Source organism: Myxine glutinosa, chromosome 5, assembly GCF_964187855.1.
Source record: "Myxine glutinosa chromosome 5, kmMyxGlut1.1, whole genome shotgun sequence".
Taxonomy (NCBI): Eukaryota; Metazoa; Chordata; class Myxini; order Myxiniformes; family Myxinidae; genus Myxine; species Myxine glutinosa.
Genome location: NC_136265.1, coordinates 178,499,453 through 178,527,151, shown reverse-complemented (window position 1 = coordinate 178,527,151; position 27,699 = coordinate 178,499,453). Strand labels below are relative to the sequence as shown.

Here is a 27,699-nt window from a genome sequence, read left to right as displayed (position 1 = left end):
TCTTTCTCTCTTTCTCTCTTTCTCTCTTTCTCTCTTTCTCTCTCTCTCTCTTTCTCTCTTTCTCTTCTCTCTCTCTTTCCTCTCCTTTCTCTCTTTCTCTCTCTCTCTCTCTTTCTCTCTTTCTCTCTCTCTCTCTTTCTCTCTTCTCTCTCTTTCTCTCTTTCTCTCTTTCTCTCTCTCTGTCTCTTTCTCTCTCTCTCTCTCCACAAGAAAGTACAAATCCCCTCTTTGATTTTGATGGATATGGAGCAGATCCATCTATGAAGGATATAACACATCTTCGTCGACCAGGAGGTACTACCGGTCTCTAAGTCAAATTTGTTGATGAGATGGTCAACTTTGTTGGAGGGCATACATGGAATGACAATGTCATGCATGGCCGGAAAATGTCATGCATGGGGTGAAAATGTCGTACATGGAGTGAAAATGTCATACATGGATGGAATGTCGTACATGGAGTGAAAATGTCATACATGGAGGGAAAATGTCGTACATGGAGTGAAAATGTCGTACATGGAGTGAAAATGTCATACATGGAGGGAAAATGTCATACATGAGTGAAAATGTCATACATGGAGTGAAAATGTCATACATGGAGTGAAAATGTCGTACATGGAGGGAAAATGTCGTACATGGAGTGAAAATGTCGTACATGGGGTGAAAATGTCGTACATGGGGGGTGAAAATGTCGTACATGGGGTGAAAATGTCGTACATGGAGGGAAAATGTCGTACATGGAGTGAAAATGTCATGCATGGAGTGAAAATCTCGTACATTGAGTGAAAATGTCTGTAGTTTTGGATTGCTGTTTTTGTTAAACTAAATTATATATTGTTCGCTTTTAATATTAATGTATGTTCTAAATAAATGGCATCATGCATGTAAAGTTCATAATTAATTAACTTACTATATCTAGTGTACCGGTACATCACATGCATAGATAGTGTGTAGCATGAACATATTACCTCACATACCCAGTATGTTTATCAGTTACATTCAAGGAGGTATCACATATCGGACAAATTGCACCATCATATTGTGTCAACATAACTGGTTAAAGTTCTCACACTGAGAATCAGTGGATGGGTCATAGACGGGTTCGGTGTATATTTAGATGGGATTATTCTGTGTCCATTTTGGATATAAATTATTAAATGTTCATCAGGTATTCATCAATGTAACACAGAAAAATAAATTATTAAATGTTCATCAGGTATTCATCAATGTAACACAGAAAAATAAATTATTAAATGTTCATCAGGTATTCATCAATGTAACACAGAAAAATAAATTATTAAATGTTCATCAGGTAATCATCAATGTAACACAGAAAAATAAATTATTAAATGTTCATCAGGTAATCATCAATGCAACACAGAAAAATAAATTATTAAATGTTCATCAGGTAATCATCAATGTAACACAGAAAAATAAATTATTAAATGTTCATCAGGTAATCATCAATGCAACACAGAAAAATAAATTATTAAATGTTCATCAGGTAATCATCAATGTAACACAGAAAAATAAATTATTAAATGTACATCAGGTATTCATCAATGTAACACAGATAAATAAATTATTAAATGTTCATCAGGTATTCATCAATGTAACACAGAAAAATAAATTATTAAATGTTCATCAGGTATTCATCAATGTAACACAGAAAAATAAATTATTAAATGTACATCAGGTATTCATCAATGTAACACAGAAAAATAAATTATTAAATGTTCATCAGGTAATCATCAATGCAACACAGAAAAATAAATTATTAAATGTTCATCAGGTAATCATCAATGTAACACAGAAAAATAAATTATTAAATGTACATCAGGTATTCATCAATGTAACACAGATAAATAAATTATTAAATGTTCATCAGGTATTCATCAATGTAACACAGAAAAATAAATTATTAAATGTTCATCAGGTATTCATCAATGTAACACAGAAAAATAAATTATTAAATGTTCATCAGGTATTCATCAATGTAACACAGAAAAATAAATTATTAAATGTACATCAGGTATTCATCAATGTAATACAGAAAAATAAATTATTAAATGTTCATCAGGTATTCATCAATGTAACACAGATAAATAAATTATTAAATGTTCATCAGGTAATCATCAATGTAACACAGAAAAATAAATTATTAAATGTTCATCAGGTATTCATCAATGTAACACAGAAAAATAAATTATTAAATGTTCATCAGGTATTCATCAATGTAACACAGAAAAATAAATTATTAAATGTACATCAGGTATTCATCAATGTAACACAGATAAATAAATTATTAAATGTTCATCAGGTAATCATCAATGTAACACAGAAAAATAAATTATTAAATGTTCATCAGGTAATCATCAATGTAACACAGAAAAATAAATTATTAAATGTACATCAGGTATTCATCAATGTAACACAGATAAATAAATTATTAAATGTTCATCAGGTAATCATCAATGTAACACAGAAAAATAAATTATTAAATGTTCATCAGGTATTCATCAATGTAACACAGAAAAATAAATTATTAAATGTTCATCAGGTAATCATCAATGTAACACAGAAAAATAAATTATTAAATGTACATCAGGTATTCATCAATGTAACACAGATAAATAAATTATTAAATGTTCATCAGGTATTCATCAATGTAACACAGAAAAATAAATTATTAAATGTTCATCAGGTAATCATCAATGTAACACAGAAAAATAAATTATTAAATGTTCATCAGGTAATCATCAATGTAACACAGAAAAATAAATTATTAAATGTTCATCAGGTAATCATCAATGTAACACAGAAAAATAAATTATTAAATGTTCATCAGGTAATCATCAATGTAACACAGAAAAATAAATTATTAAATGTTCATCAGGTATTCATCAATGTAACACAGAAAAATAAATTATTAAATGTTCATCAGGTATTCATCAATGTAACACAGAAAAATAAATTATTAAATGTTCATCAGGTAATCATCAATGTAACACAGAAAAATAAATTATTAAATGTACATCAGGTATTCATCAATGTAACACAGAAAAATAAATTATTAAATGTTCATCAGGTATTCATCAATGTAACACAGAAAAATAAATTATTAAATGTTCATCAGGTAATCATCAATGTAACACAGAAAAATAAATTATTAAATGTTCATCAGGTAATCATCAATGTAACACAGAAAAATAAATTATTAAATGTTCATCAGGTAATCATCAATGTAACACAGAAAAATAAATTATTAAATGTTCATCAGGTAATCATCAATGTAACACAGAAAAATAAATTATTAAATGTTCATCAGGTATTCATCAATGTAACACAGAAAAATAAATTATTAAATGTTCATCAGGTAATCATCAATGTAACACAGAAAAATAAATTATTAAATGTACATCAGGTAATCATCAATGTAACACAGAAAAATAAATTATTAAATGTTCATCAGGTATTCATCAATGTAACACAGAAAAATAAATTATTAAATGTACATCAGGTAATCATCAATGTAACACAGAAAAATAAATTATTAAATGTTCATCAGGTATTCATCAATGTAACACAGAAAAATAAATTATTAAATGTACATCAGGTAATCATCAATGCAACACAGAAAAATAAATTATTAAATGTTCATCAGGTAATCATCAATGTAACACAGAAAAATAAATTATAGTGCAATTAGTTCGAGGTTCACCTTTTTTTCCTGCTAGATTGACTGGGCTACAACAATTGAAGTGGTAATAGATGAGAGAAGGTGTAAGGGAGCAAATAAAGTGAATATTATTTACAGAATTACAGAATGCTAAATTAAAATGAAGAGTAAAACTTATATTTGTGTCATATATTTAAAAGGTTCTTCATATGTTTATCTCGAGATCTTGAGATTCATCGTGTACAGTGTGCACTGTACCAGTTACAGTGCACACTGTACATGACGACACTTACAACAAACATATCAAAGTCATGAACCATTAGTAACATGTAGCACTTCTCGGTACTTCATGTAATTTATCTAGAAATGAACAATAACAGGAAACACCTTAATTCCTTCTCTCAATATCTGTTACGTGAACGTCTCCATGGTGACCTCCTCAACAAGTACCAAGTTGTACCTTCTTGCAGACGCGTCTGTCTCTGGCGCATGCGGTCCAGTCTACCTGCCGCGACACGGACCTGCTGCGTGAGCAGCTCGAGGAAGAACAGGAGGCTCGAGCAGAGGTGCAGAGGGCCTTGTCTCGTGCAAATGCAGACATTGCGAGTTGGAGGAGCAAGTACGAGACGGACGCCGTGGGCCGGACGGAGGAGCTTGAGGAAGCCAAGTAAGCGGCCTCTTACTGTCCCAGACAAGTGTCCTTCTGTCTCGTGTCTGTCTCGTTCCCCCACGGTTGAGCAAAGTGTGTGTGATGTTGAACAGCAATTTCAAAGTGTTTATTTTCGAGTCTTCATTCAGTTGTTCACCTGTGTCGACGAGAGCTTATGTCGAAACCATCGGTGAGTTGTACACAGAGACCTGCCCTTCAATCCATGCCGTTGACTCTCTTCCAAAAGCAAGGGCCTCATCCAAAATCATCCAAAAAATGACTTACCATGTCCTTTCATCCACATCTGATTTTGAATGTGTGAAACCCCGGTTCATTTCCCATTTCCGGTTACCTGGTCGTGGTCATTTCTCTTGATCCTATACGAGTGATGTGCTCCCAAAAAGCGTAGATTTTATCCTCTCTGCTTGTGTCGGTTCCTCGTCGTATCGAGTGCTCACTCCTGTGTACTTTTTCGTGCTCATTCTATTTATTTCGATGCTGCGTCTCAGGCTCGGATAGTTTCGGGCCTATCTGTTTGGTTTTGTTCCATTGTTTCCCACACCCACTTGCCACGTCTCCCTCCATCCATTCTGTCCCATTATTCACCAACATCGCTTTAATTCCTTCCGTATACATTCTGTTTAATAAAAAATAGAAAATAGACAAAAATGTTCTTTCCTTGTCTCTTCCTTCCTTCTCTCTCCATAATATTTTAACCGCTTTCTTTCTTCGTCCATAATGGTCATTGCCATCCCAATCCTGATGTCTGTCCATCTCTCTGCCCTTGGAATCCTCAAATCCAAACATTTTTGTACTGGGTGTGGGACTGCAGTGGCAAACCCCCCACATCATCTTCACACTCGGATTCCACTACACCCGCTCGAGCACCCCACACCCTGCTCGGCATCCCCTGATTATGTGTCAATCCACACCTTGTCCCTCCATGCTTCCTTCACACCCCGTCCCCTCCATGCTTCCTTCACACCCCGCCCCTCCATGCTTCCTTCACACCCCGTCCCCTCCATGCTTCCTTCACACCCAACCCCCTCCATGCTTCCATCACACCCTGACCGCTCCATGCTTCCTTCACACCCTGCCCCTCCATGCTTCCTTCACACCCCACCCCCTCCATGCTTCCTTCACACCCTGCCCCCTCCATGCTTCTTTCACACCCTGCCCCCTCCATGCTTCCTTCACACCCTGCCCCCTCCATGCTTCCTTCACACCCTGCCCCCTCCATGCTTCCTTAACATCCTACCCCCACCATGCTTCCTTCACACTCTGCCCCTCCATGCTTCCTTCACACCCTGCCCCCTCCATGCTTCCTTCACACCCTGCCCCTCCATGCTTCCTTCACACCCTGCCCCCCATGCTTCCTTCACATCCTGTCCCCTCCATGCTTCCTTCACATCCTGTCCCCTCCATGCTTCCTTCACACCCTGCCCCTCCATGCTTCCTTCACACCCTGCCCCCCCCATGCTTCCTTCACACCCTGCCCCCCCATGCTTCCTTCACACCCTGCCCCCTCATGCTTCCTTCACACCCTGCCCCTCCATGCTTCCTTCACACCCCGCCCCCTCCATGCTTCCTTCACACCCTGCCCCCCATGCTTCCTTCACACCCTGCCCCCTCATGCTTCCTTCACACCCTGCCCCCCATGCTTCCTTCACACCCTGCCCCCCATGCTTCCTTCACACCCTGCCCCCCATGCTTCCTTCACACCCTGCCCCCCCATGCTTCCTTCACACCCTGCCCCCATGCTTCCTTCACACCCTGCCCCCCATGCTTCCTTCACACCCTGCCCCCCCATGCTTCCTTCACACCCTGCCCCCCATGCTTCCTTCACACCCTGCCCCCCCATGCTTCCTTCACACCCTGCCCCCTCCATGCTTCCTTCACACCCTGCCCCTCCATGCTTCCTTCACACTCTTCCCCCTCCATGCTTCCTTCACACCCTGCCCCCTCCATGCTTCCTTCACACCCTGCCCCTTTCATGCTTCCTTCACACCCTGCCCCCTCCATGCTTCCTTCACACCATGCCCCCTCCATGCTGCCTTCACATCCCACAGCTTCTTTGCTTCCTTTACTCCCCAGCCGCACCTTGCCCTCCCCCTTTCTGCATCCCCAGCATCCCACTCCTCACAGTTTCCCCAGTGTCCCGCCCCCTCTCTGTTTCCCCAGTGTCCCGCCCCCTCTCTGTTTCCCCAGTGTCCCGCCCCCTCTCTGTTTCCCCAGTGTCCCGCCCCCTCTCTGTTTCCCCAGTGTCCCGCCCCCTCTCTGTTTCCCCAGTGTCCCGCCCCCTCTCTGTTTCCCCAGTGTCCCGCCCCCTCTCTGTTTCCCCAGTGTCCTGCCCCTCTCTGTTTCCCCAGTGTCTCGCCCCCTCTCTGTTTCCCCAGTGTCCCGCCACTCTCTGTTTCCCCAGCATCCCACTCCTCACAGTTTCCCCAGTGTCCCGCCCCCTCTCTGTTTCCCTAGTGTCCCACCCCCTCTCTGTTTCCCCAGTGTCCCGCCACTCTCTGTTTCCCCAGTGTCCCGCCACTCTCTGTTTCCCCAGTGTCCCGCCCCCTCTCTGATTCCCCAGTGTCCCGCCCCCTCTCTGTTTCCCCAGTGTCCCGCCCCCTCTTGGTTTCCCCAGCAACCCGCCCCCTTCATGCTTACCCAACATCCAATTCCAAATCCCCCCCCCACCCCCCCACCTCCTCCACGCTCCTCCCCTCCTTCTCATTCCCTGCCAACAGCACCCCATCTCCCATCCCTAATTCTATGGACCTCTAACACCCTAGGTCTTCACTCCAATTTGACAAATCTCTCAATCCAAGCTGTCACTGGTAAACCTGAGATTCTGACTAACAGAATTTCGCTTCTGGTCTTGCCGGCGAGGTTTCGTTTATTCGCAGCTGTCCACGCTCTCCATCGAAATCGAAGTTAAGTAATTGTTCCCATTTGTATTTTCGTTAAAACTGTATTTATTTTATGGTGTGTGTACGTATAGTGTATCCCAAGGAAGATTCTCGGTGTAAATCTTTCATACCTGTAGAGAAAATCGTGTTAATTCGTGTCGTGTCTTTTGAGGCCTTGAACCGTGTCCAACCTTGAGGCTTTGTTTTTCTCTCAGCGGTCCGTTGTTTGTGCTCCAATAACGTTCATTCTCTGTTTTTCCCAGTCTTTTCACCCCATAGCCTACTTCCTTGTTTAAAATCTCAACTCAAAAAAACAAAACAAACAAACATTTCCTTCTCTGTTCTTATTCGTTGTTCTTATTCGTTTATTCGTTCTTATTCGTTCGTTCGTTCTTCGACCACGTGTTTCTCCCCCATTTCCCCAGATAGTTTTCACTGTTAAACTTTAAAATGTTTATATTTTCCCCTCAAGTTCTGTATTCTGTCGTATATTATAACACCTTTCTCTTCTTCTTCTTTAAAAGGTTGCTTTCGACTTGCTCACCAAATCTATTCATCCCAAAAAAAAATTCCATCTCTTACAGTGCCTCTTTCATACATTTCCTAAACTCTCCTGCACTCCATCCTCCCTCCAGCATCCTTAAACCTATTTTTGACTCGAAGGTCACATGAAACTCATTTTGCAATAAATGTTCGTTTCCCATTAATCGTACACTTTCTAAAATCCAATCTCACCCCTCCCCTCCAAATCTTCCCCATCACCCCTCCCCTCCAAATCTTCCCCATCACCCCTCCCCTCCAAATCTTCCCCATCACCCATCCCTTTCAAATCTTCCCCCTTGCCCCTCCCCTCCAAATCCTCCCCATCACCCATCCCTTTCAAATCTCCCCCCTTGCCCCTTCCCTCCTAAACTCCCCCCACACCCCTCCCCTCCAAGACTCCCCCTCACCCCTCCCCTCCTAGAATCCCCCCTCACCCCTCCCCTCCAAATCTCCCCCATATCCCATCCCTTTCAAATCCCTCCCCTTGTCCCTTCCCTCCTAAACTCCGCCCTCGCCCCTCCCATTCAAATGTCCCCACCCTCATTTCTTCTCCAATCCCCCCTCTCACCCCTCCTCCTCAAAGCGTCCTCCCCGCTTCTTCCCCCTTCCAACTCTCACCTCCATCTCCCCCAACCTTCTGCCTCGCTCTTCCTCCTCCTCAAATAACACCTCATTGTGCCTCACCCAATCACCATCAAATCTTTTGTCCGCCCCATCCTTCCCTTTCTCCGAGCTATTCTGAAATCTCTGACACACCTTCAACAGCTCTCCCTACCTCTTCCACCTCTTCCACATCTTGCCCTACCCCTCCTCCCCCCTGTTCTGTATCTGATGCTCCCCCTTCCTCTTCATTAACGGTATGGACCTCAAACATCCGGGGCCTTCGTTCAAACTTAACTGATCTCTCCATACAGGTTGCTTCTGACAAACCAGACGTGATCTGCTTAACAGAACTTTCCACCTTCATGATGTCTCTGATTCCTTAGTATCTCTCCCGGGTTACTCCCTCCTCCGGTATGATAGACCTGAGCCTCGTCCTGGAGGTGGGGTTGCTATCTTTATGAAAAACTCTCTTCCTCACTCGCCCTACACTGCACTCTCTCCACCTCACCCCCAGGAATACCTCTGGCTACGGCTTCCCCTTCGCTCCCACCTCTTGTTCATATGTGTGTTGTACCGTCCACCAAACAGTGATGACTCCATCTACATCTCGCTGTCTGATAATATGGACGAACTTCTATCTACTCATCCCAACTCTCTCTTCCTCATATGTGGTGATTTCAATTGTCACCATGCCAGTTGGCTGGGTGTGGGTACCTCTCTCACCAGCTATGGCTCCTCAGCAAAGGACTTCTGTGACTCACTGGGACTGACACAATCTGTCAATTTCCCAACCCGGATCTCAGTCAACGGAGCATCTTCTCTTCTGGACTTGGTTATGACTAACTTCCCTGAAAATGTCTGCTGCTCTTCTTCTGCTCCAATCGGCTCATCTGATCATGTGCTTGTTAAAGTGGACATCTCTCTGACCATTCTCAGGGAGCCTGCTCAGCGTCGTCGAGTCTGGCATTTCACTCAGGCCAACTGGCATGGTCTTCAAGCAGCCATCAATCATCTGGACTGGTCTCCCATCTCTACCACCTCTGACATCAACTCATCCTGGGAATTCTTCCAAAGCAAATTGCTCTCTCTCATGCACAGATTTATCCCATCTCGTCTTCAGTTGTCATACCCTTCCTCCCGTCCATGGTACACGGAATCTTGTGGTGAGGCTGTTGCCCAGAAACAACTTGCCTTCGTCTCCTGGAAAGCAAATCCAACAGAAGGAAATCTCATTTCCTTTCACAAAGCTCGAAACAAGTGAGTCCACGCTCAGGAGAGCCAGGAAACAATATCTCTCCGTTCTCAAGACCGAACACTCTTATCTGTCTCCCTCTTCCAAATCCTGGTGGCATCTGGTCAAATCTGTTTCTGGTGTTTGTTCCCCCTCCATCCCCTCCCTTACCTCAAATGGCTACACAGCTGACTCCGCACGTGAAAAAGCTGAATGCCTCAACTCTGTGTTTGCCTCTAAATCTTGTGTCCCAAACGCATCCCTCTCTGTGCCCACCATACCCAGTCGTACCCAGCTGCTCCTGGACTCCGTGTCCTTTCCTCCTGACAAGGTGGAAAAGTTTCTGTCAACTCTCGACTCTGATTCTGCAACTGGACCTGACGGCATCAGCCCACGGGTCCTAAAATCCTGTTCTTCCGCTCTTTCACTCCCTCTCTCTGTTCTCTTCACCCTCTCTTTTGCTCAAGGTCAACTGCCATCTGCTTGGAAATCAGCCAACATCACCGCTTTACACAAAAAAGGTGCAAAAACAGATCCTAGCAACTACAGACCAATCAGCCTTCTCCCAATTATCAGCAAAGTCATGGAATCCATCATTGCTTCGGATATGAAATCTTTCCTCTTCTCCAATGGCTTGATCTCTGATCATCAATTTGGTTTCAGACCAGGTCACTCTACTCTGGACATGCTGCTTCTGCTGTCTCAACAATGGATGGAGGTCCTCAATGCCAAACAGGAAATTAGAGCTGTCTCCCTCGACATATCACGTGCCTTCGATACGGTCTGGCACCCTGCTCTGCTCACCAAACTCTCCTCCTTTGGTATCCATGGAAATCTCCACGCATGGCTGGCGGACTTCCTCTCTAGTCGTAGTCAACGTGTGGCCCTGAATGGGTTTCTCTCATCTCCTCTTCCTGTTCAGGCTGGAGTTCCCCAAGGCAGTGTTCTGGGCCCTGTGTTTTTTTCTGGTCTTCATCAATGATCTCTCTGACTCTCTTGAAAATCCTCTCTATCTCTTTGCTGATGACTCCACTCTCTGCCGCTCCATGCCTCTTCCCTCAGATCGGCAGTCTGCAGCCTCCTCACTCTCTGCAGACCTGGACAAAATCACAGACTGCGCAAACAAGTGGAACATGTCTTTCAATCCTGACAAATCTCACACTCTTACGATGTCTCTCCGTAAAGACCGACTGGACAACCGTCCCATCTACTTTCTGAATAATCCTTTCCAAGAAGTTCTGTCACTCAAGCTTTTGGGTCTCACTATCTGCCATGATCTTTCCTGGGAAAACCACATTTCCAAGCTGGCCTCCAAAGCCAGTCGCCGACTGGGCATCCTCCATCGTGCGAAGTCGTTCCTTGGCACACCTGAGCTCCTCACCACATACAAGGCTTTCATCCGCAGCTCAATGGAGTACTGCTCACCCCTCTGGGCTGGTGCTCCTGCCTCACACCTAGCTCGTCTTCACGCTGTTGAAACCAAAGCGTTCAGAATAATTGGAATCTCCCGCGATGACACTATCTCCGAGGGCCTTTCACTTACTCACCACAGGCAGGTTTGTGGTCTTTCCGTCTTCTACCGACTCCTCTCCGGCCTTGCTCCCCCAGCTCTCTCTGGGCTCTGTCCCCCAAATATTCCTACAGGTCGCACAAGATCTGCCTGCAACCCTCTTATGGTTAAACTGCCAAAATCAAGACTCTCTGCTCACCTTCACTCCTTCATTCCTCTTTTCTCCCGCCTCTTGAACAAACTCCCTCACTCTCTTCAATCCCACTCCTCCCTCCAGGTCTTTACAACAGCTGTTCACCACCATCTCTTATCTTCCCCCATCCAAAACCTTTGTCTTTTCTACCCCTGCTAATTTCACCCCAAATCCACTTTTTTGAAATACCAACTTCTTTCCTGGAGGTCCTTGGTGTCCTTGCGTTTTATACCTATCCTGCATCCCCCAAGGCCTCTCCCTCCCACACATCTGCTGGTGTCCCTGCTCTCAAATGTTGTGTTTGTGTGCTTCCCCTTCTCTCCCCATCTTGTCTACCGCTCCCCTTTTTATATACTTTGTTTGCTTGTTTGTTTGATTTGTTTGTTTGATAAATGTTAGCTCTTTCACGAGCCTCGATTCTGTATAGAAACAGAATCCTTCCTCACACAGGATGTCCCCAAATCCTCAGTTGTCTCTCCCTGGGTATTATGTTTTCCAGTTTGAGAGGTCTGAACCCCGTTATAGTGACGTAGTTGCAGTTTATGTCAAGACCTCCACTTCCCCCTGTCCAATTACTACTCTTCCCCTCCTAACCCCAAGGAGTACCTTTGGCTGCACTTTCCCCTTCCACAACCACCTCCTGTTTGTCTGTGTGTTGTACCGTCTTCCTAACAGGGTTGACTCCATTTACATCTCCCTCTCTGCCAACATGGACCCTCTTATAACCACCCATCCCAACTTTCTCTTCATCATATGCAGTGATCTCAACTATCATGCCAACTGGCTGGGTGTTGGTACCTCTTCAACCAGCTATGGCTTATGTGACCCCATGGGCCTCACCCAATCAGTGAACTTTCCAATCCAGATTTCTCCCTCCCAATTGCATGACCTCCCTTCAAAATTTTAGAAGGAAGAATTTTCCGACGAATCTCTCCTGTTGCTTTTCTGTTACAATAGGTTAATATGATGATGTGCGTTTGAAAGTCAATATCTATCTGGGCAAAGGAAGAGGTCTTCCTCAACATTGTAGAGTCCGGCAGTTCACTCCAGCTGACTGGCAGGGATTGCAAGGTGCCCTATCGTATCAAGACTGGTCCTTCATTCCCATCTCTCCTGATATTAGTACTGACTGGGAATTCTTCCACACAAGCTTGCTTTCCCTTAGACAGACTTATACCATCTCGTCTGCAGTCATCATACTTATCCTCTCGTCTCCATGTACGCAGAATCCTGTGATGAGGCCGTTGTCTAAAAACAACTTGCATTCTCTTCCTGGAAGGCAAATCCAACTGAAGGCAACTTCAGATCATTCCACAAAGCCCACAACAAGTGTGTGTCTACACTCAGGAAAGCCAGAAAACAACATCGGTCCAACCTCAAGATTTAATTTTCAAACTTGTCCTCTTCTTCAAACACCTGGTGACACCTTGTTAAGTCTGTCTCTAGAGTATGCTCCACTTCCATCCCTTCCCTCTCCAAATGGCACCACAGCCGACTCTGCTCGTGAGATAGCCGAATGCTTCAATTCTGTGTTTCTTGACCGTACCCAAGGTTCAGTTCTTGGCCCCCTCCTCTTTATCCTTTACCTGTCCCCCCTCGGTCACTTAATCCGCCGTCATGGTCTCCAATTCCACTGCTTCGCCGATGACATCCAGCTTTTCATCTCCACCAAGTCCATCTCCACCGCCACCCACTCTATCCTGACAAACTGCATCACTGAAATAAAATCCTGGCTTCAAATCAACTTCCTCAAACTTAACTGTGATAAATCTGAAATAATCATCATTGGCCCAAAAACGCTCACCAAGTCCACCCATAACTTTGCCCTCAACATCGACGGTTTCCCAGTGTCCACCTCCCCTCACATCCGGAATCTTGGCATCATCTTTGACCAAACCCTCTCCTTCGACAAATACACTAAACAGATCACAAAGACAGCCTTCTTCCACCTGAAAAACATCGCCCGTCTCCGTCCATCCCTCTCCTCTGTGGCTGCAGAAACCCTCATCCACGCCTTCATCACTTCCCGTCTGGACTACTGCAATAGCCTCCTTTATGGTTCACCCTCAACAATCACCAATAAACTCCAATACATTCAGAACTCCGCTGCCCGTCTACTCACCCATTCCCGGACCCGTGACCACATCACCCCCGTCCTTTACAAGCTTCACTGGCTCCCCATCTCCCAGAGAATCCAGTACAAAATCCTCCTCTTGACCTACAAAGCCCTCCATAACCTGGCCCCATCCTACCTGGCTGACCTCCTCTCCAGACACACTCCCACCCGCAACCTCCGCTCTGCTGGTACCAACCTCCTGACCCCCCCCATCCGGACCAAATTTAGATCCTGGGGGGACAGGGCCTTCTCCATCGCTGCTCCCACCCTCTGGAACTCGCTACCTCACACCATCAGAGACTCCTCCTCACTCACCACATTCAAAACATCACTCAAGACCCACCTGTTCAACACTGCATTCAACATTTAACCCACAGCATCTAACCCCTGACTATCTCCTCTCCTTCTCCCTCCTTTGTGCTTTGAATATTTCCCTATTGATTCTTCTTTTTTTGCAATTGTCTTTATGTTTTGCTATGCGTTATGTTTTGCACTCTGTCAAAGCGTCTTTGGGCTTCCTGAAAAGCGCTATATAAAATAAATGCATTATTATTATTATTATTATTTCCTTAAAATCTCTTGTCCCCAACCCCTCACTTTCGGTGCCTCCTCATGCTTCCTTGTGGTATCCCACTGCTTCTGGGCTCTGTGGCTTTCACACCTGACTGAGGTGGAGAATGTTCTTTTAACCCTCAACTCTCTCTCTCTGTCACTGGACCAGATGGAATCAGCTCACGTGTCCTACAAACCTGCTCTTCTGCTCTTGCACATCCTGTCTCTGCCCTTTTCACCTTGTCATTTGCACTAGGTCATCTTCCATCTGCTTGGAAATCCACCAACATCACCACACTGCATTAAAAAGGTGGATCAGGTCATCCACAGTCTAAAATCCCACCCAAATCCATCCTCCTTGCAAATTTCCAGTTTTCCCTCCTGAGAGATTCCTTCTGTATCCATCTTGTCCATCCCATACATCCTCTCCTGCCCCCATTCTTCCCCCCTCATTGTTTGGCTGCCTTCCTCTACCTTGCTTGTCCTTCGACTGTGCTGTTGGTGTTTCCCCTTCTCCCTGCTATTCCTTTTGTCCTGTTACGTCCTGATCCGTTCAGTGTACTAGAGCCTCGACTATGTGAACAACAAAGTATTACTATACCATGTATAATTTAGTGTGCTCCTTCCATGTTCGTCACACTTTACTCAAAGGTGTTCCTGCTGTTGTTCTGTTGGAGCCGCAATCCATACTGTTGGAGCCGCAATCCATACTGTTGGAGCCGCTATCCATACTGTTGGAGCCGCTATCCATACTGTTGGAGCCGCTATCCATACTGTTGGAGCCGCTATCCATACTGTTGGAGCTGCTATCCATACTGTTGGAGCTGCTATCCATACAGTTGGAGCCGCTATCCATACTGTTGGAGCCGCTATACATACTGTTGGAGCCGCTATCCATACTGTTGGAGCCGCTATCCATACTGTTGGAGCCGCTATCCATACTGTTGGAGCCGCTATCCATACTGTTGGAGCCGCTATCCATACTGTTGGAGCCACTATCCATACTGTTGGAGCCGCTATCCATTCTGTTGGAGCCGCTATACATACTGTTGGAGCCGCTATCCATACTGTTGGAGCCGCTATCCATACTGTTGGAGCCGCTATCCATACTGTTGGAGCTGCTATCCATAATGTTGGAGCTGCTATCCATACTGTTGGAGCCGCTATCCATACTGTTGGAGCCGCTATCCATACTGTTGGAGCCGCTATCCATACTGTTGGAGCCGCTATCCATACTGTTGGAGCCGCTATCCATACTGTTGGAGCCGCTATCCATACTGTTGGAGCCGCTATCCATAATGTTGGAACCGCTATCCATAATGTTGGAACCGCTATCCATACTGTTGGAGCCGCTATCCATAATGTTGGAGCCGCTATCCATACTGTTGGAGCCGCTATCCATAATGTTGGAGCCGCTATCCATACTGTTGGAGCCGCTATCCATAATGTTGGATCTGCTATCCATAATGTTGGACCCGCTATCCATAATGTTGGAGCCACTATCCATAATGTTGGATCCGCTATCCATACTGTTGGATCCGCTATCCATACTGTTGGAGCCGCTATCCATAATGTTGGAGATGCTATCCATACTGTTGGAACCGCTATCCATACTGTTGGAGCTGCTATCCATACTGTTGGAGCCGCTATCCATACCGTTGGAGCCACTATCCATAATGGTGGAGCTGCTATCCATACTGTTGGAGCCGCTGTCCATAATGGTGGAGCTGCTATCCATAATGTTGGAGCTGCTATCCATACTGTTAGAGACGCTATCCACAGTTGGAGCTGCTATCCATAATGTTGGAGCCGCTGTCCATAATGTTGGAGCCGCTATCCATAATGTTGGAGCCGCTATCCATACTGTTGGAGCTGCTATCCATAATGTTGGAGCTGCTATCCATACTGTTGGAGCCGCTATCCATACTGTTGGAGCCGCTATCCATACTGTTGGAGCCGCTATCCATACTGTTGGAGCCGCTATCCATACTGTTGGAGCTGCTATCCATAATGTTGGAGCCGCTATCCATAATGTTGAAGCCGCTATCCATACTGTTGGAGCCGCTATCCATAATGTTGGAGCCGCTATCCATAATGTTGGAGCCGCTATCCATATTGTTGAAGCCGCTATCCATACTGTTGGAGCCGCTATCCATACTGTTGGAGCCGCTATCCATACTGTTGGAGCCGCTATCCATACTGTTGGAGCCGCTATCCATAATGTTGGAAGCACTACATTAATGCTCCAGGTCCTGCTTCTTCTTCTTCATCCTGGAAAAATGGGCTTTCAAAACGGTCATTTTTATGGTTAAACGACCATAAATTTTTGTTCCAAGTAAATTGATCATTAGCTTCCCAAGGATACCATTTAAATTATTCTTCGACAGGAGGAACGCTTTTGAATAAACCATAATGGACACACACACACACACACACACACACACACACACACACACACACTTCTCCTTTTCGTAACAAATATTCCTTCTCTCCATTAATGTTCTTCCTCATCCTCCTTACCTGTTTGGATCCCTTCTTGCCCTCGCCAGAGGAGAGGGTATTGCATTTGAGTCCATTAATTTGTCTGTTTGTCCGCACAGAATAAATATGATTTTCTCTGCAACTGTTGGTCCGATTGAAAGGAAATTTTCACCGTAGGTGCAACTCCACCTGCAGAATTTTTTCATGATAATTATGACGTCATATATCACGTGGTTCGGCCGCCATCTTGGAAAAACCGAAAAACTTTGCACCTCTATATCTCCGAAAGTGATGAATACAAAAAATTGAGACATGGCTCATTGTAAGGAACTCTCCATGCGGAATAAAATATGTTAATGATGATGTCATAGGTGCCTCCATTATGACGTCATAATTCGACAAGTACAAAAATTTATCCTATCAAGATGAAATTTCTTGAGCGTCATGTCGGCATAAATTGGTGGAGAAAAAATAAAAAAATTATGACGTCATTGGTCACGTGGTTCGGCCGCCATATTGGAAAAACCGAAAAACTTTGCACCTCTATATCTCTGAAAGCGCTGAATAGAAAAAATTGAAACATGGCTCATTGTAAAGAACTCCCATGGGGAATAAAACATGTTAATGATGATGTCATCTCCTGTCACCCCTTTTCAGCCTCTATTATGACGTCATAATTCGACGACAAGTACAAAACTTCATCCAATCAAGATGACATTTCTTGAGCATAATGTAGGAATAAATTAGTTTCGAAAAAAACATAATGATCACGTCATCGGTCACGTTGTTCGGCCGCCATATTTGTTTTAACACAAAAGCCTTAAAAACCACTGAAAATACATCCTGGCGAGGGTTTGCAATCTCTGATTGCTCTTTCTTGTTTGAAATGTTTATTTTCATCTCTTCCCGATGTCACTTACACATTCCCTGTATCGTTCAGTTGTACAGAAACCCAGATGTTCATGTGACTCCCATCACTGTCGCCATGTTTTCTCTTCTCTTCTTGTGTCTATCGTTGTTCTTCAAGAAACATCTTTGATTATTTAAAAAAGACATTTTAAGGTGAGCAAATGGTACACACTTGACAATGGTGCACGTGATATATCCAAAGACATGACAACACCGCCTTGGGACAAACAGGCCCTTGGCATGTTGTTGTTGTTGTTGTTGCCAAGGTGAAATAACTAGGCCTATGCAATCCTATTGAGGACATTAGCAATTGGCCACGTGATCATTACACACTGTCCTCCTGGGTGGTGTGTGCTGCTCCGCGGAAGTTGTCCCTTAACTTCTGCCTCTCAAACTTGTGTCTTGAAAGTTTTCTTCTTCCGGAAAAACATTTTGTGTTGTGTTTTTCAGTTTTGTTTATGAATGGCACACATTAAACAACCTTTTCATATTTTCATTCCCATGGATCGAAGTAATACGATCAGAGCAGGGCATGTTCCATCCATCCTAAGGCCAAGAAATATTATTTGTGACGAAGACGTTTGAAAGAAAGAGTAACGAAGCTGAGGCCTAGTTTGACTGGTCTGAGGCCTAATTTGTTGTCCCTGGCGACCACGCTCCTTGCTGGTTTTATTTCCCCGTCAATCTTCAAATAAGACGGGCAAGAAGTGTGCCTGACAGGGGCATTGCTTACAATGGCCAAACGACTGTGCCAGGCCTCAGGCCTCTGGTATCATCAAGCGAAGGAGTACGTTTACTATAATGATTCAAATACCTTCCCAGGTGGAGCAAACGAATGCACTACGGTAACTCTCAAATTGGCGACACATAGACGAGTGACGGGCGTTGAATGTCCAAGTACACCTGATGGAACTGGTTCTGCAGTTACCACAGAGCAGGTCGTTTCGTTGTCCTCAATGTTTCAGATCACATTCTCATCCAAGTTTGAATCAAAATATGATCTTCACTTCTTCAATTTAAATGTTGTGAGTTTTCATTAATCACAGAAAACCCATAAATTAGAGTGGAAATGATTAATTATTTTCTGTGAAAGAATTTCACTGTGTTCATGTGAACATCGTGCATGATTTTGATCATTCTCACCCATCACATCGCACCATCTGCTGGTCAGGAAGCGACTGACCCAGCATCTGCAGGAGGCAGAGGAACAGACAGAAGCTGCAAACGCGAGATCTTCTTCACTTGAGAAAACGAAGCAAAGGCTCCAAGGAGAGCTGGAGGACCTCTCGTTGGACCTGGAGCGCTCAAACGCTGCCGCTGCTGCTCTGGACAAAAAGCAAAGAGCCTTCGACAAGGTAATGGAAACGCGGAGTAACATACATGAGGGCCGTGGTGCATGTTGAGGAAGGGACGTCGGGTGAAGTGCATGTTGAGGAAGGGACGCCGGGTGAAGTGCATGTTGAGGAAGGGACGTCAGGTGAAGTGCATGTTGAGGAAGGGACGTCGGGTGAAGTGCATGTTGAGGAAGGGACGCCGGATGAAGTGCATGTTGAGGAAGGGACGTCGGGTGAAGTGCATGTTGAGGAAGGGACGCCGGGTGAAGTGCATGTTGAGGAAGGGACGCCGGGTGAAGTGCATGTTGAGGAAGGGACGTCGGGTGAAGTGCATGTTGAGGAAGGGAAGCCGGGTGAAGTGCATGTTGAGGAAGGGAAGCCGGGTGAAGTGCATGTTGAGGAAGGGATGCCGGGTGAAGTGCATGTTGAGGAAGGGACGTCGGGTGAAGTGCATGTTGAGGAAGGGACGCCGGGTGAAGTGCCTGTGGTGGACGTGCCTCGTTTGTTGATGGTACGATATCGTGGAATGTTACAGACATTGGCGGAGTGGCGTCAGAAATACGAAGAGAGCCAGGCCGAGCTGGAATCTTCCCAAAAGGAGTTGAGGCAGCTGGGCACCGAGCTCTTCAAACTCAAGAACGCTTATGAGGAAGCCCTTGATCAGTTGGAAACAATAAAGAGGGAAAACAAGAACCTTCAGGGTACAATAATGGAGAATTGCTATGATGGTTCTGAATGGTCTGATTCGATGTCAAAATAACAGGAAAAAGCATTGTTTGGCCCCATGAACAGCTGAGCACCTTTTGTATAAACACAGGAGGCCCAAGCAGTTTGGAGAAGCAATTATTTATTTTTACAAAAAGTAATGGAACAATCTGAGAAGATGTAACTTATACAATATAGCCAATATGGATAAAACGGACAGCACAGGGATGTTATAAAACCTCGTCTCCATTTACCATCGCACTACTCTACACTACTGGGTTCCATCGACGAGGTGACACTCTGTAAATGAGGTTTGATTTCCAATTTGACTTTGTGGGATATTGCTGTGCTTGGAGCTTAACAATAACAAAGGTTCCAAATTCCCACTCAACATCAGCCAGAAAATTAAATAATATAATTAATTAAGCTATAACCAACACAAACACACAATTTAAACTAGTAACAGCCAACCACAACCATCCGAGACCATCTGCCGAGACCCTCACTTTTTTTTAACTTCCGTCCTCACTTTTTGACCTTTATTCGTTTTTAAATTGGTTTTCTCTGCATCCGCTTGAGCGATTGACGTGTAACTTTCATTCCTACCTATGGAGAATGTTTGAACAAAGTTACTTGGTGATTGGATGGAAAATGCGGCCAGTGTTCCAAAAAGGTCTGTTTTCTGGAGACGGGTTGCAGGATGTTTCCTGTACCAGAAATAAATGTTCTGGACCTCGTGAAAGTTCGTTATGGTTTAACTGGTAACCTGATTCAGATAGTAAGTCAGGAGAGGGGACAAAGATCATTAAAGTCTGTATGTCCATAGAAGTTAAGTTCCATACTATTGCTGGCCCATTAGATCATGGTCAAGATCATGTGACTTTATTCGGACAAGTCAAACTCTTCATCTGTTATTACAGACGAGATCCAGGAGTTGACCGAACGCTTGGCTGATGGAGGGAAATTACAACACGAACTGGAAAGGAATCGCAAACAACTCGAGGGTGAACGAGCCGAGCTGCAGACTGCATTGGAAGAAGCAGAGGTGGGTTTTTGTTGGGGTTTCATCGATGTAAAAAATTTCTGCACTTAGGCCACAATCTGGCCACTAACAATGAAAAAACTCCCTCTGCTCTCAATTCTCTTAAAATTGCCCATCTGGTGTACTTATTATACCTACATTGATGAGAACCCTTAGTCTATATAGAGAAGGACCATCTCTAGAAACCACACACAGTCCATACAGAGCAGGACCATCTCTAGAGAGTACACAGTCCATATAGAGCAGGACCATCTCAAAGAGCACACACATAGTCCATATAGAGCAGGACCATCTTTATAAAGAACACATAGTTCATATAGAGCAGGACCATCTCTGGAGAGCACACACGTCACACAGTCCATATAGAGCAGGACCTTCTCTAGAGAGCACACACAGTCCATATAGAGCAGGACCATCTCTAGAGAGCACACACAGTCCATAGTGAGCAGGACCTTCTCTAGAGAGCACACACAGTCCATATAGAGCAGAAGCTTCTCTAGAGAGCACACACAGTCCATATAGAGCAGGACCTTCGAAAGAGAGCACACAAAGTCCATATAGAGCAGGACCATCTCAAAGAGCACACACATAGTACATATAGAGCAGGACTTTCTCTAGAGAGCACACACAGTCCATATAGAGCAGGACCATCTTTATAAAGAACACATAGATCATATAGAGCAGGACCATCTCCAGAGAGCACACACAGTCCATATAGAGCACGACCTTCTCTAGAGAGCACACACAGTCCATATAGAGCAGGACCTTCTCTAGAGAGCACACACAGTCCATATAGAGCAGGACCATCTCAAAGAGCACACACACAGTCCATATAGAGCACGACCATCTCAAAGAGCACACACATAGTCCATATAGAGCAGGACCATCTTTATAAAGAACACACAATTCATATAGAGCAGGACCATCTCTAGAGAGCACACACAGTCCATATCGAGCAGGACCATCTCAAAGAGCACACACATCGTACATATAGAGCAGGACTTTCTCTAGAGAGCACACACAGTCCATATAGAGCAGGACCATCTTTATAAAGAACACAGTCCATATAGAGCAGGACCATCTCTAGAGAGCACACACAGTCCATATAGAGCAGGACCTTCTCCAGAGAGCACACACAGTCCATATAGAGCAGGACCTTCTCTAGAGAGCACACACAGTTCATATAGAGCAGGACCATCTCAAAGAGCACACACATAGTCCATATAGAGCAGGACCTTCTCTAGAGAGCACACATAGTCCATATAGAGCAGGACGTTCTCTAGAGAGCACACACAGTCCATATAGAGCAGGACCATCTTTATAGAGAACACATATTCCATATAGAGCAGGACCATCTTTATAGAGAGCACATAGTCCATGTAGAGCAGGACCATCTTCATAGAGAACACATCGTCCATATAGAGCAGGACCATCTCTAGAGAGCACATACAGTCCATATCGAGCAGGACCTTCTCTAGAGAGCACACACAGTCCATATAGAGCAGGACCTTCTCTAAAGAGCACACACAGTCCATATAGAGCAGAGCCTTCTCTAGAGAGCACACAGTCCATATAGAGCAGGACCGTCTCAAAGAGCACACATATTCCATAGAGCAGGAGCACACACAGTCCATATAGAGCAGGACTTTCTCTAGAGAGCACACACAGTCCATATAGAGCAGGACCATCTTTATAAAGAACACAGTCCATATAGAGCAGGACCATCTCTAGAGAGCACACACAGTCCATATAGAGCAGGACCTTCTCCAGAGAGCACACACAGTCCATATAGAGCAGGACCTTCTCTAGAGAGCACACACAGTTCATATAGAGCAGGACCATCTCAAAGAGCACACACATAGTCCATATAGAGCAGGACCTTCTCTAGAGAGCACACATAGTCCATATAGAGCAGGACGTTCTCTAGAGAGCACACACAGTCCATATAGAGCAGGACCATCTTTATAGAGAACACATATTCCATATAGAGCAGGACCATCTTTATAGAGAGCACATAGTCCATGTAGAGCAGGACCATCTTCATAGAGAACACATCGTCCATATAGAGCAGGACCATCTCTAGAGAGCACATACAGTCCATATCGAGCAGGACCTTCTCTAGAGAGCACACACAGTCCATATAGAGCAGGACCTTCTCTAAAGAGCACACACAGTCCATATAGAGCAGAGCCTTCTCTAGAGAGCACACAGTCCATATAGAGCAGGACCGTCTCAAAGAGCACACATATTCCATAGAGCAGGAGCACACACAGTCCATATAGAGCAGGACCTTCTCTACAGAACACACAGTCCATATAGAGCAGGACCATCTCAAAGAGCACACACATAGTCCATATAGAGCAGGACCTTCTCTAGAGAGCACACACAGTCCATATAGAGCAGGACCTTCTTTAGAGAGCACACACAGTCCATATAGAGCAGGACCATCTCAAAGTGCACATATAGTCCATGTAGGGCAGGATCATCTCGAAGTGCACACATAGTCCATATAGAGCAGGACCTTCTCTAGAGAGCACACACAGTCCATACAGAGCAGGACCATCTTAATAGAGAACACATAGTCCATATAGAGCAGGAGCACACACAGTCCATATGGAGCAGGACCTTCTCTAGAGAGCACACACAGTCCATACAGAGCAGGACCATCTTAATAGAGAACACTTAGTCCGTATAGAGCAGGACCATCTCAAAGAGCACACACAGTCCATATAGAGCAGGACGTTCTCTGGAGAGCACACACAGTCCATACAGAGCAGGACCATCTTAATAGAGAACACTTAGTCCGTATAGAGCAGGACCATCTCAAAGAGCACACACAGTCCATATAGAGCAGGACGTTCTCTGGAGAGCACACACAGTCCATATAGAGTAGGACCATCTTTATGGAGCACACACAGTCCATGTAGAGCAGGACCATCTCAAAGAGCACACACAGTCCATATAGAGCAGGACCATCTCAGAGAGCACACACAGTCCATATAGAGTTGGACCATCTCAAAGCAGGACCTTCTACTCCTATAAATAATAACACTGACTTCTTTACTCTTCTCGTGATGCCTTATAGCAGGTGATAAATTATATACTCTACATTCAATTTGGGAGAGAATGTCTGCAGGTTACCATGCTTCTTACCCTCCTTCGCTCTTTTCCTGGTCGTTCGATGCCGCTACTTGTCTCCAACTGTTGCCCCAGTGTCAGTTTGTTGCCTTTTTTACCCTCTGTCACCTTGCTCTTCCATTACCCTTGATCTTTCATTAAAATACTGATTATGGGGGATTTAAATTTGACTGATACAGGTTGGGACCACATGCAAGGGGCTTCGGTCCTTGTAGGGAAGAGGAGTCATTTTGAGGTTTCATACAAGATTGCTCAATCGTGTGTACAAACATAGAGGCAATACCCCTGGTGCTCACCTGGTAGACTAAAGAGTATACTGCACTGACTAAAGGTATTTTAAACCAATTTCAATGGTTGCTAGAACACAGGGCAGCATGCAGAATCATACTGACATAATCCAAAAACTTTAAACAAACAAACAAAAAAATACCTATTTTGGGGGGCAACTCCCCTCACCACCTTCAACCTCCTCAGACCCAAATTTTTCTAATGCCTTGAAAAAACATTGGTATATCATGGGTGAGGAAGGTTGTGGTAAAGTTTAAGTTTAATCGAAATTGCATGTGTAGTTTCAGAGAACAAAGCAAATACCTATTTTGGGGGATCAAACCTGGACCCACTTTGACCCCCGTACTCCCCCTTAGACTTCGATTTTCTTAGTGCCGTGAACAATCTTCGGTACATCACGGGTGATGAAGGTTGTGGTCAAGTTTCATCGAAATATTGTTTGTAGTTTCAGAGGAAAAAGCAAATTCCTATTTTGGGGGGTCAAACCTGGATCCACTTTGATCCCTGGTAAATCCCTGAGACACCAAATTTTTTAATGCCGTGAACAAACTTTAGTCACAACAGAACAAATATCATTTGTGCCAAGTTTGGTAGCAATCCCTTTAGCGGTTTCAGGTAAGAAGTTTCAAGTTGTGTTTGTGTCCTTCCCCCTCTCTCCCCATCTTGTCTACCGCTCCCCTTATTTTTGTGTTTTATGTGTCGGTTTGTCTTTTTGTGTGATTGACGTTAGCTCTTTCACGAGCCTCGATCTTGTATACAAAAAAAAAAGTGCACACATCGTCCATGTAGAGCAGGACCATCTTTATGGAGAACACGTAGTCCATTGTGTATTGCTGAATGGTTTCTCGTGGAGACAATCCAGGTAAAGGTTAAGACAATGATGATGGTGACCCTATAAAGTATGGAGGATAAAAGCTGTACCAGTGATACTGACATATAGTCCAATCCACATTCCACATCCACACCAAAGGCTTCCTTGGAGCTTGAGGAAGGCCGGAGCCTGCGTTTACAACTAGAGATTGGCCAAGTGCGCACGGAAACCGAACGCAGCATAGCAGAGAAAAACGAGGAGATGGAGCAGCTCCGGCGCTCGCACGAGCGGGTATGCGCAGACATGCAGACACACCTGGACGCAGAGACAAGAAGTCGAGCCGAAGCCCTGCGCCTCAAGAAGAAGATGGAAAGTGATCTAAACGACATGGAGGTTCGGTTGTCCCACACCACCCACCAGGCCGCTGAGGCTCAGAAACAGCTGCGGGTCTCACAGTGTGCACTCAAGGTACATTCGTATCAATGTTCTATTCGTAAACTGGATGATTACATGGGATAACGTATCTATGTTCTATTAGTAAACTGCATGATTACATGGGATAACATATCTATGTTCTATTAGTAAACTGCATGATTACATGGGATAACGTATCTATGTCCTATTAGTAAACTGGAGGATTACATGGGATAACATATCAATGTTCTATTAGTAAACTGGATGATTACATAGGATAACGTATCAATGTTCTATTAGTAAACTGGAGAAGCGTCCGTCCGTCAGTATGTCACGCATTGTATTGCTCTATTAACGCTAACAGGACCTGCATATGGAGCTGGAAGCCGCCCAGCATGGTGAGGAGGAGGCAAGAGAGGCTGCGTGCCTCTCCGAGAGACGGGTCACCTTGATGCAAGGAGAGCTGGACGAGATACGAGCCACTTTGGAGCAGGTGGATAAGGCGAGACGTGCTGCAGAACAAGAACTCATCGAGACGAGCGAGCGTGCCCAGCTCCTGCACACTCAGGTGCCCATCTCCGGTACACTCAGGTGCTCAGTTCCCACACACTCAGGTGCCCAGTGCCTGCACACTCAGGTGCCCATCTCCGGTACACTCAGGTGCTCAGTTCCCACACACTCAGGTGCCCAGTGCCTGCACACTCAGGTTCCCATCTCCGGTAAACTCAGGTGCTCAGTTCCCACACACTCAGGTGCCCAGCTCCTACACACTCAGGTGCCCAGCTCCTGCACACTCAGGTGTTCAGTGCCTGCACACTCAGGTACCCATCTCCTGTACACTCATGTGCTCAGTTCCTGCACACTCAGATGCTCAGTTCCCACACACTCAGGTGCCCAGCTCCTACACACTCAGGTTCCCAGCTCATGCACACTCAGGTGTTCAGTGCCTGCACACTCAGGTACCCATCTCCTGTACACTCAGGTGCTCAGTTCCTGCACACTCAAGTGCTCAGTTCCCTCACACTCAGGTGCCCAGCTCCTGCACACTCAGGTGCCCAGCTCCTGCACACTCAGGTGATCAGTTCCTGCACACTCTGGTGCCCTTTGAACCTCCGGAAGAGGAAATTTAATGAATAACTGATGAAGTTCTTAGCTCCTTGACAAAATCAACTACCTTTACAAAATGAATCTTGACATTAACTGAACAGTCTTCCTGCAGTACACTAAGGTACCCCAAATCCCACCGTTACCTTGTTATCCCCACGCTTTGTGAAAAAAACGGGGGATGTTGCAATCGACACCGTCTGTCCGTCCGTCAAGGTATCTCATCCTAAACGGTTTGGCAGAAATTCATCAAACCTCATAGTAATGATCATCACCTGGCAAGAAGGTGCAACAGCAGTAGCATTTGTGGCCCCACCCCCTGGAACAGGATCAAAAGGTCAAGTACAAAAAAAATGCAATTTCAGGCTTTAAATGAAACTTTTAAATGAATCTTTTCAATGAAACTTTTCAATGAAACTTTTAAATGAAACTTTTAAATGAAATTTTAAAATGAAACTTTTAAATGAAACTTTTAAATGAAACTTTTAAATGAAACTTTTAAATGAAACTTTTAAATGAAACTTTTAAATGAAACTTTTAAATGAAACTTTTAAATGAAACTTTTAAATGAAACTTTTAAATGAAACTTTTAAATGAAACTTTTAAATGAAACTTTTAAATGAAACTTTTAAATGAAACTTTTAAATGAAACTTTTAAATGAAACTTTTAAATGCAACTTTTAAATGCAACTTTTAAATGAAACTTTTAAATGAAACTTTTAAATGAAACTTTTAAATGAAACTTTTAAATGAAACTTTTAAATGAAACTTTTAAATGAAACTTTTAAATGAAACTTTTAAATGAAACTTTTAAATGAAATTTTAAATGAAACTTTTAAATGAAACTTTTAAATGAAACTTTTAAATGAAGCTTTTAAATGAAACTTTTCAATGAAACTTTTAAATGCAACTTTTAAATGAAACTTTTAAATGCAACTTTTAAATGCAACTTTTCAATGAAACTTTTAAATGCAACTTTTAAATGCAACTTTTCAATGAAACTTTTGAATGAAACTTTTAAATGAAACTTTTTCATGAAACTTTTAAATGAAACTTTTTAATGAAACTTTTAAATGGAACTTTTTAATGAAACTTTTAAATGCAACTTTTAAATGAAACTTTTCAATGAAACTTTTAAATGAAACTTTTAAATGAATCTTTTTAATGAAACTTTCAAATGAAACTTTTTAATGAAACTTTTAAATGAATCTTTTTTATGAAACTTTTTAATGAATCTTTTTAATGAAACTTTTAAATGAAACTTTTACATGAAACTTTTAAATGAAACTTTTAAATGAAACTTTTAAATGAAGCTTTTAAATGAAACTTTTAAATGAAACTTTTAAATGAAACTTTTAAATGAAACTTTTAAATGCAACTTTTAAATGCAACTTTTCAATGAAACTTTTAAATGAAACTTTTAAATGCAACTTTTCAATGAAACTTTTGAATGAAACTTTTAAATGAAACTTTTTCATGAAACTTTTAAATGAAACTTTT

General features: G+C 43.8%; 1 protein-coding gene across 1 annotated transcript in view; it reads left to right on the top strand.

Annotated features, from left to right (window-relative positions):
- The window catches only part of LOC137426660 (uncharacterized), a 48,421-nt gene that overhangs the window by 3,621 nt on the left and 17,101 nt on the right, over positions 1 to 27,699 (top strand). The window contains exons 4-11 of the mRNA XM_078777431.1: positions 3,735 to 3,780; positions 3,923 to 3,984; positions 4,147 to 4,343; positions 18,535 to 18,718; positions 19,233 to 19,398; positions 20,323 to 20,447; positions 24,841 to 25,149; positions 25,460 to 25,663. Of these exons, the coding sequence (XP_078633557.1) occupies positions 3,735 to 3,780; positions 3,923 to 3,984; positions 4,147 to 4,343; positions 18,535 to 18,718; positions 19,233 to 19,398; positions 20,323 to 20,447; positions 24,841 to 25,149; positions 25,460 to 25,663 (1,293 nt within the window). The remainder of the gene's footprint in view (positions 1 to 3,734; positions 3,781 to 3,922; positions 3,985 to 4,146; positions 4,344 to 18,534; positions 18,719 to 19,232; positions 19,399 to 20,322; positions 20,448 to 24,840; positions 25,150 to 25,459; positions 25,664 to 27,699) is intronic.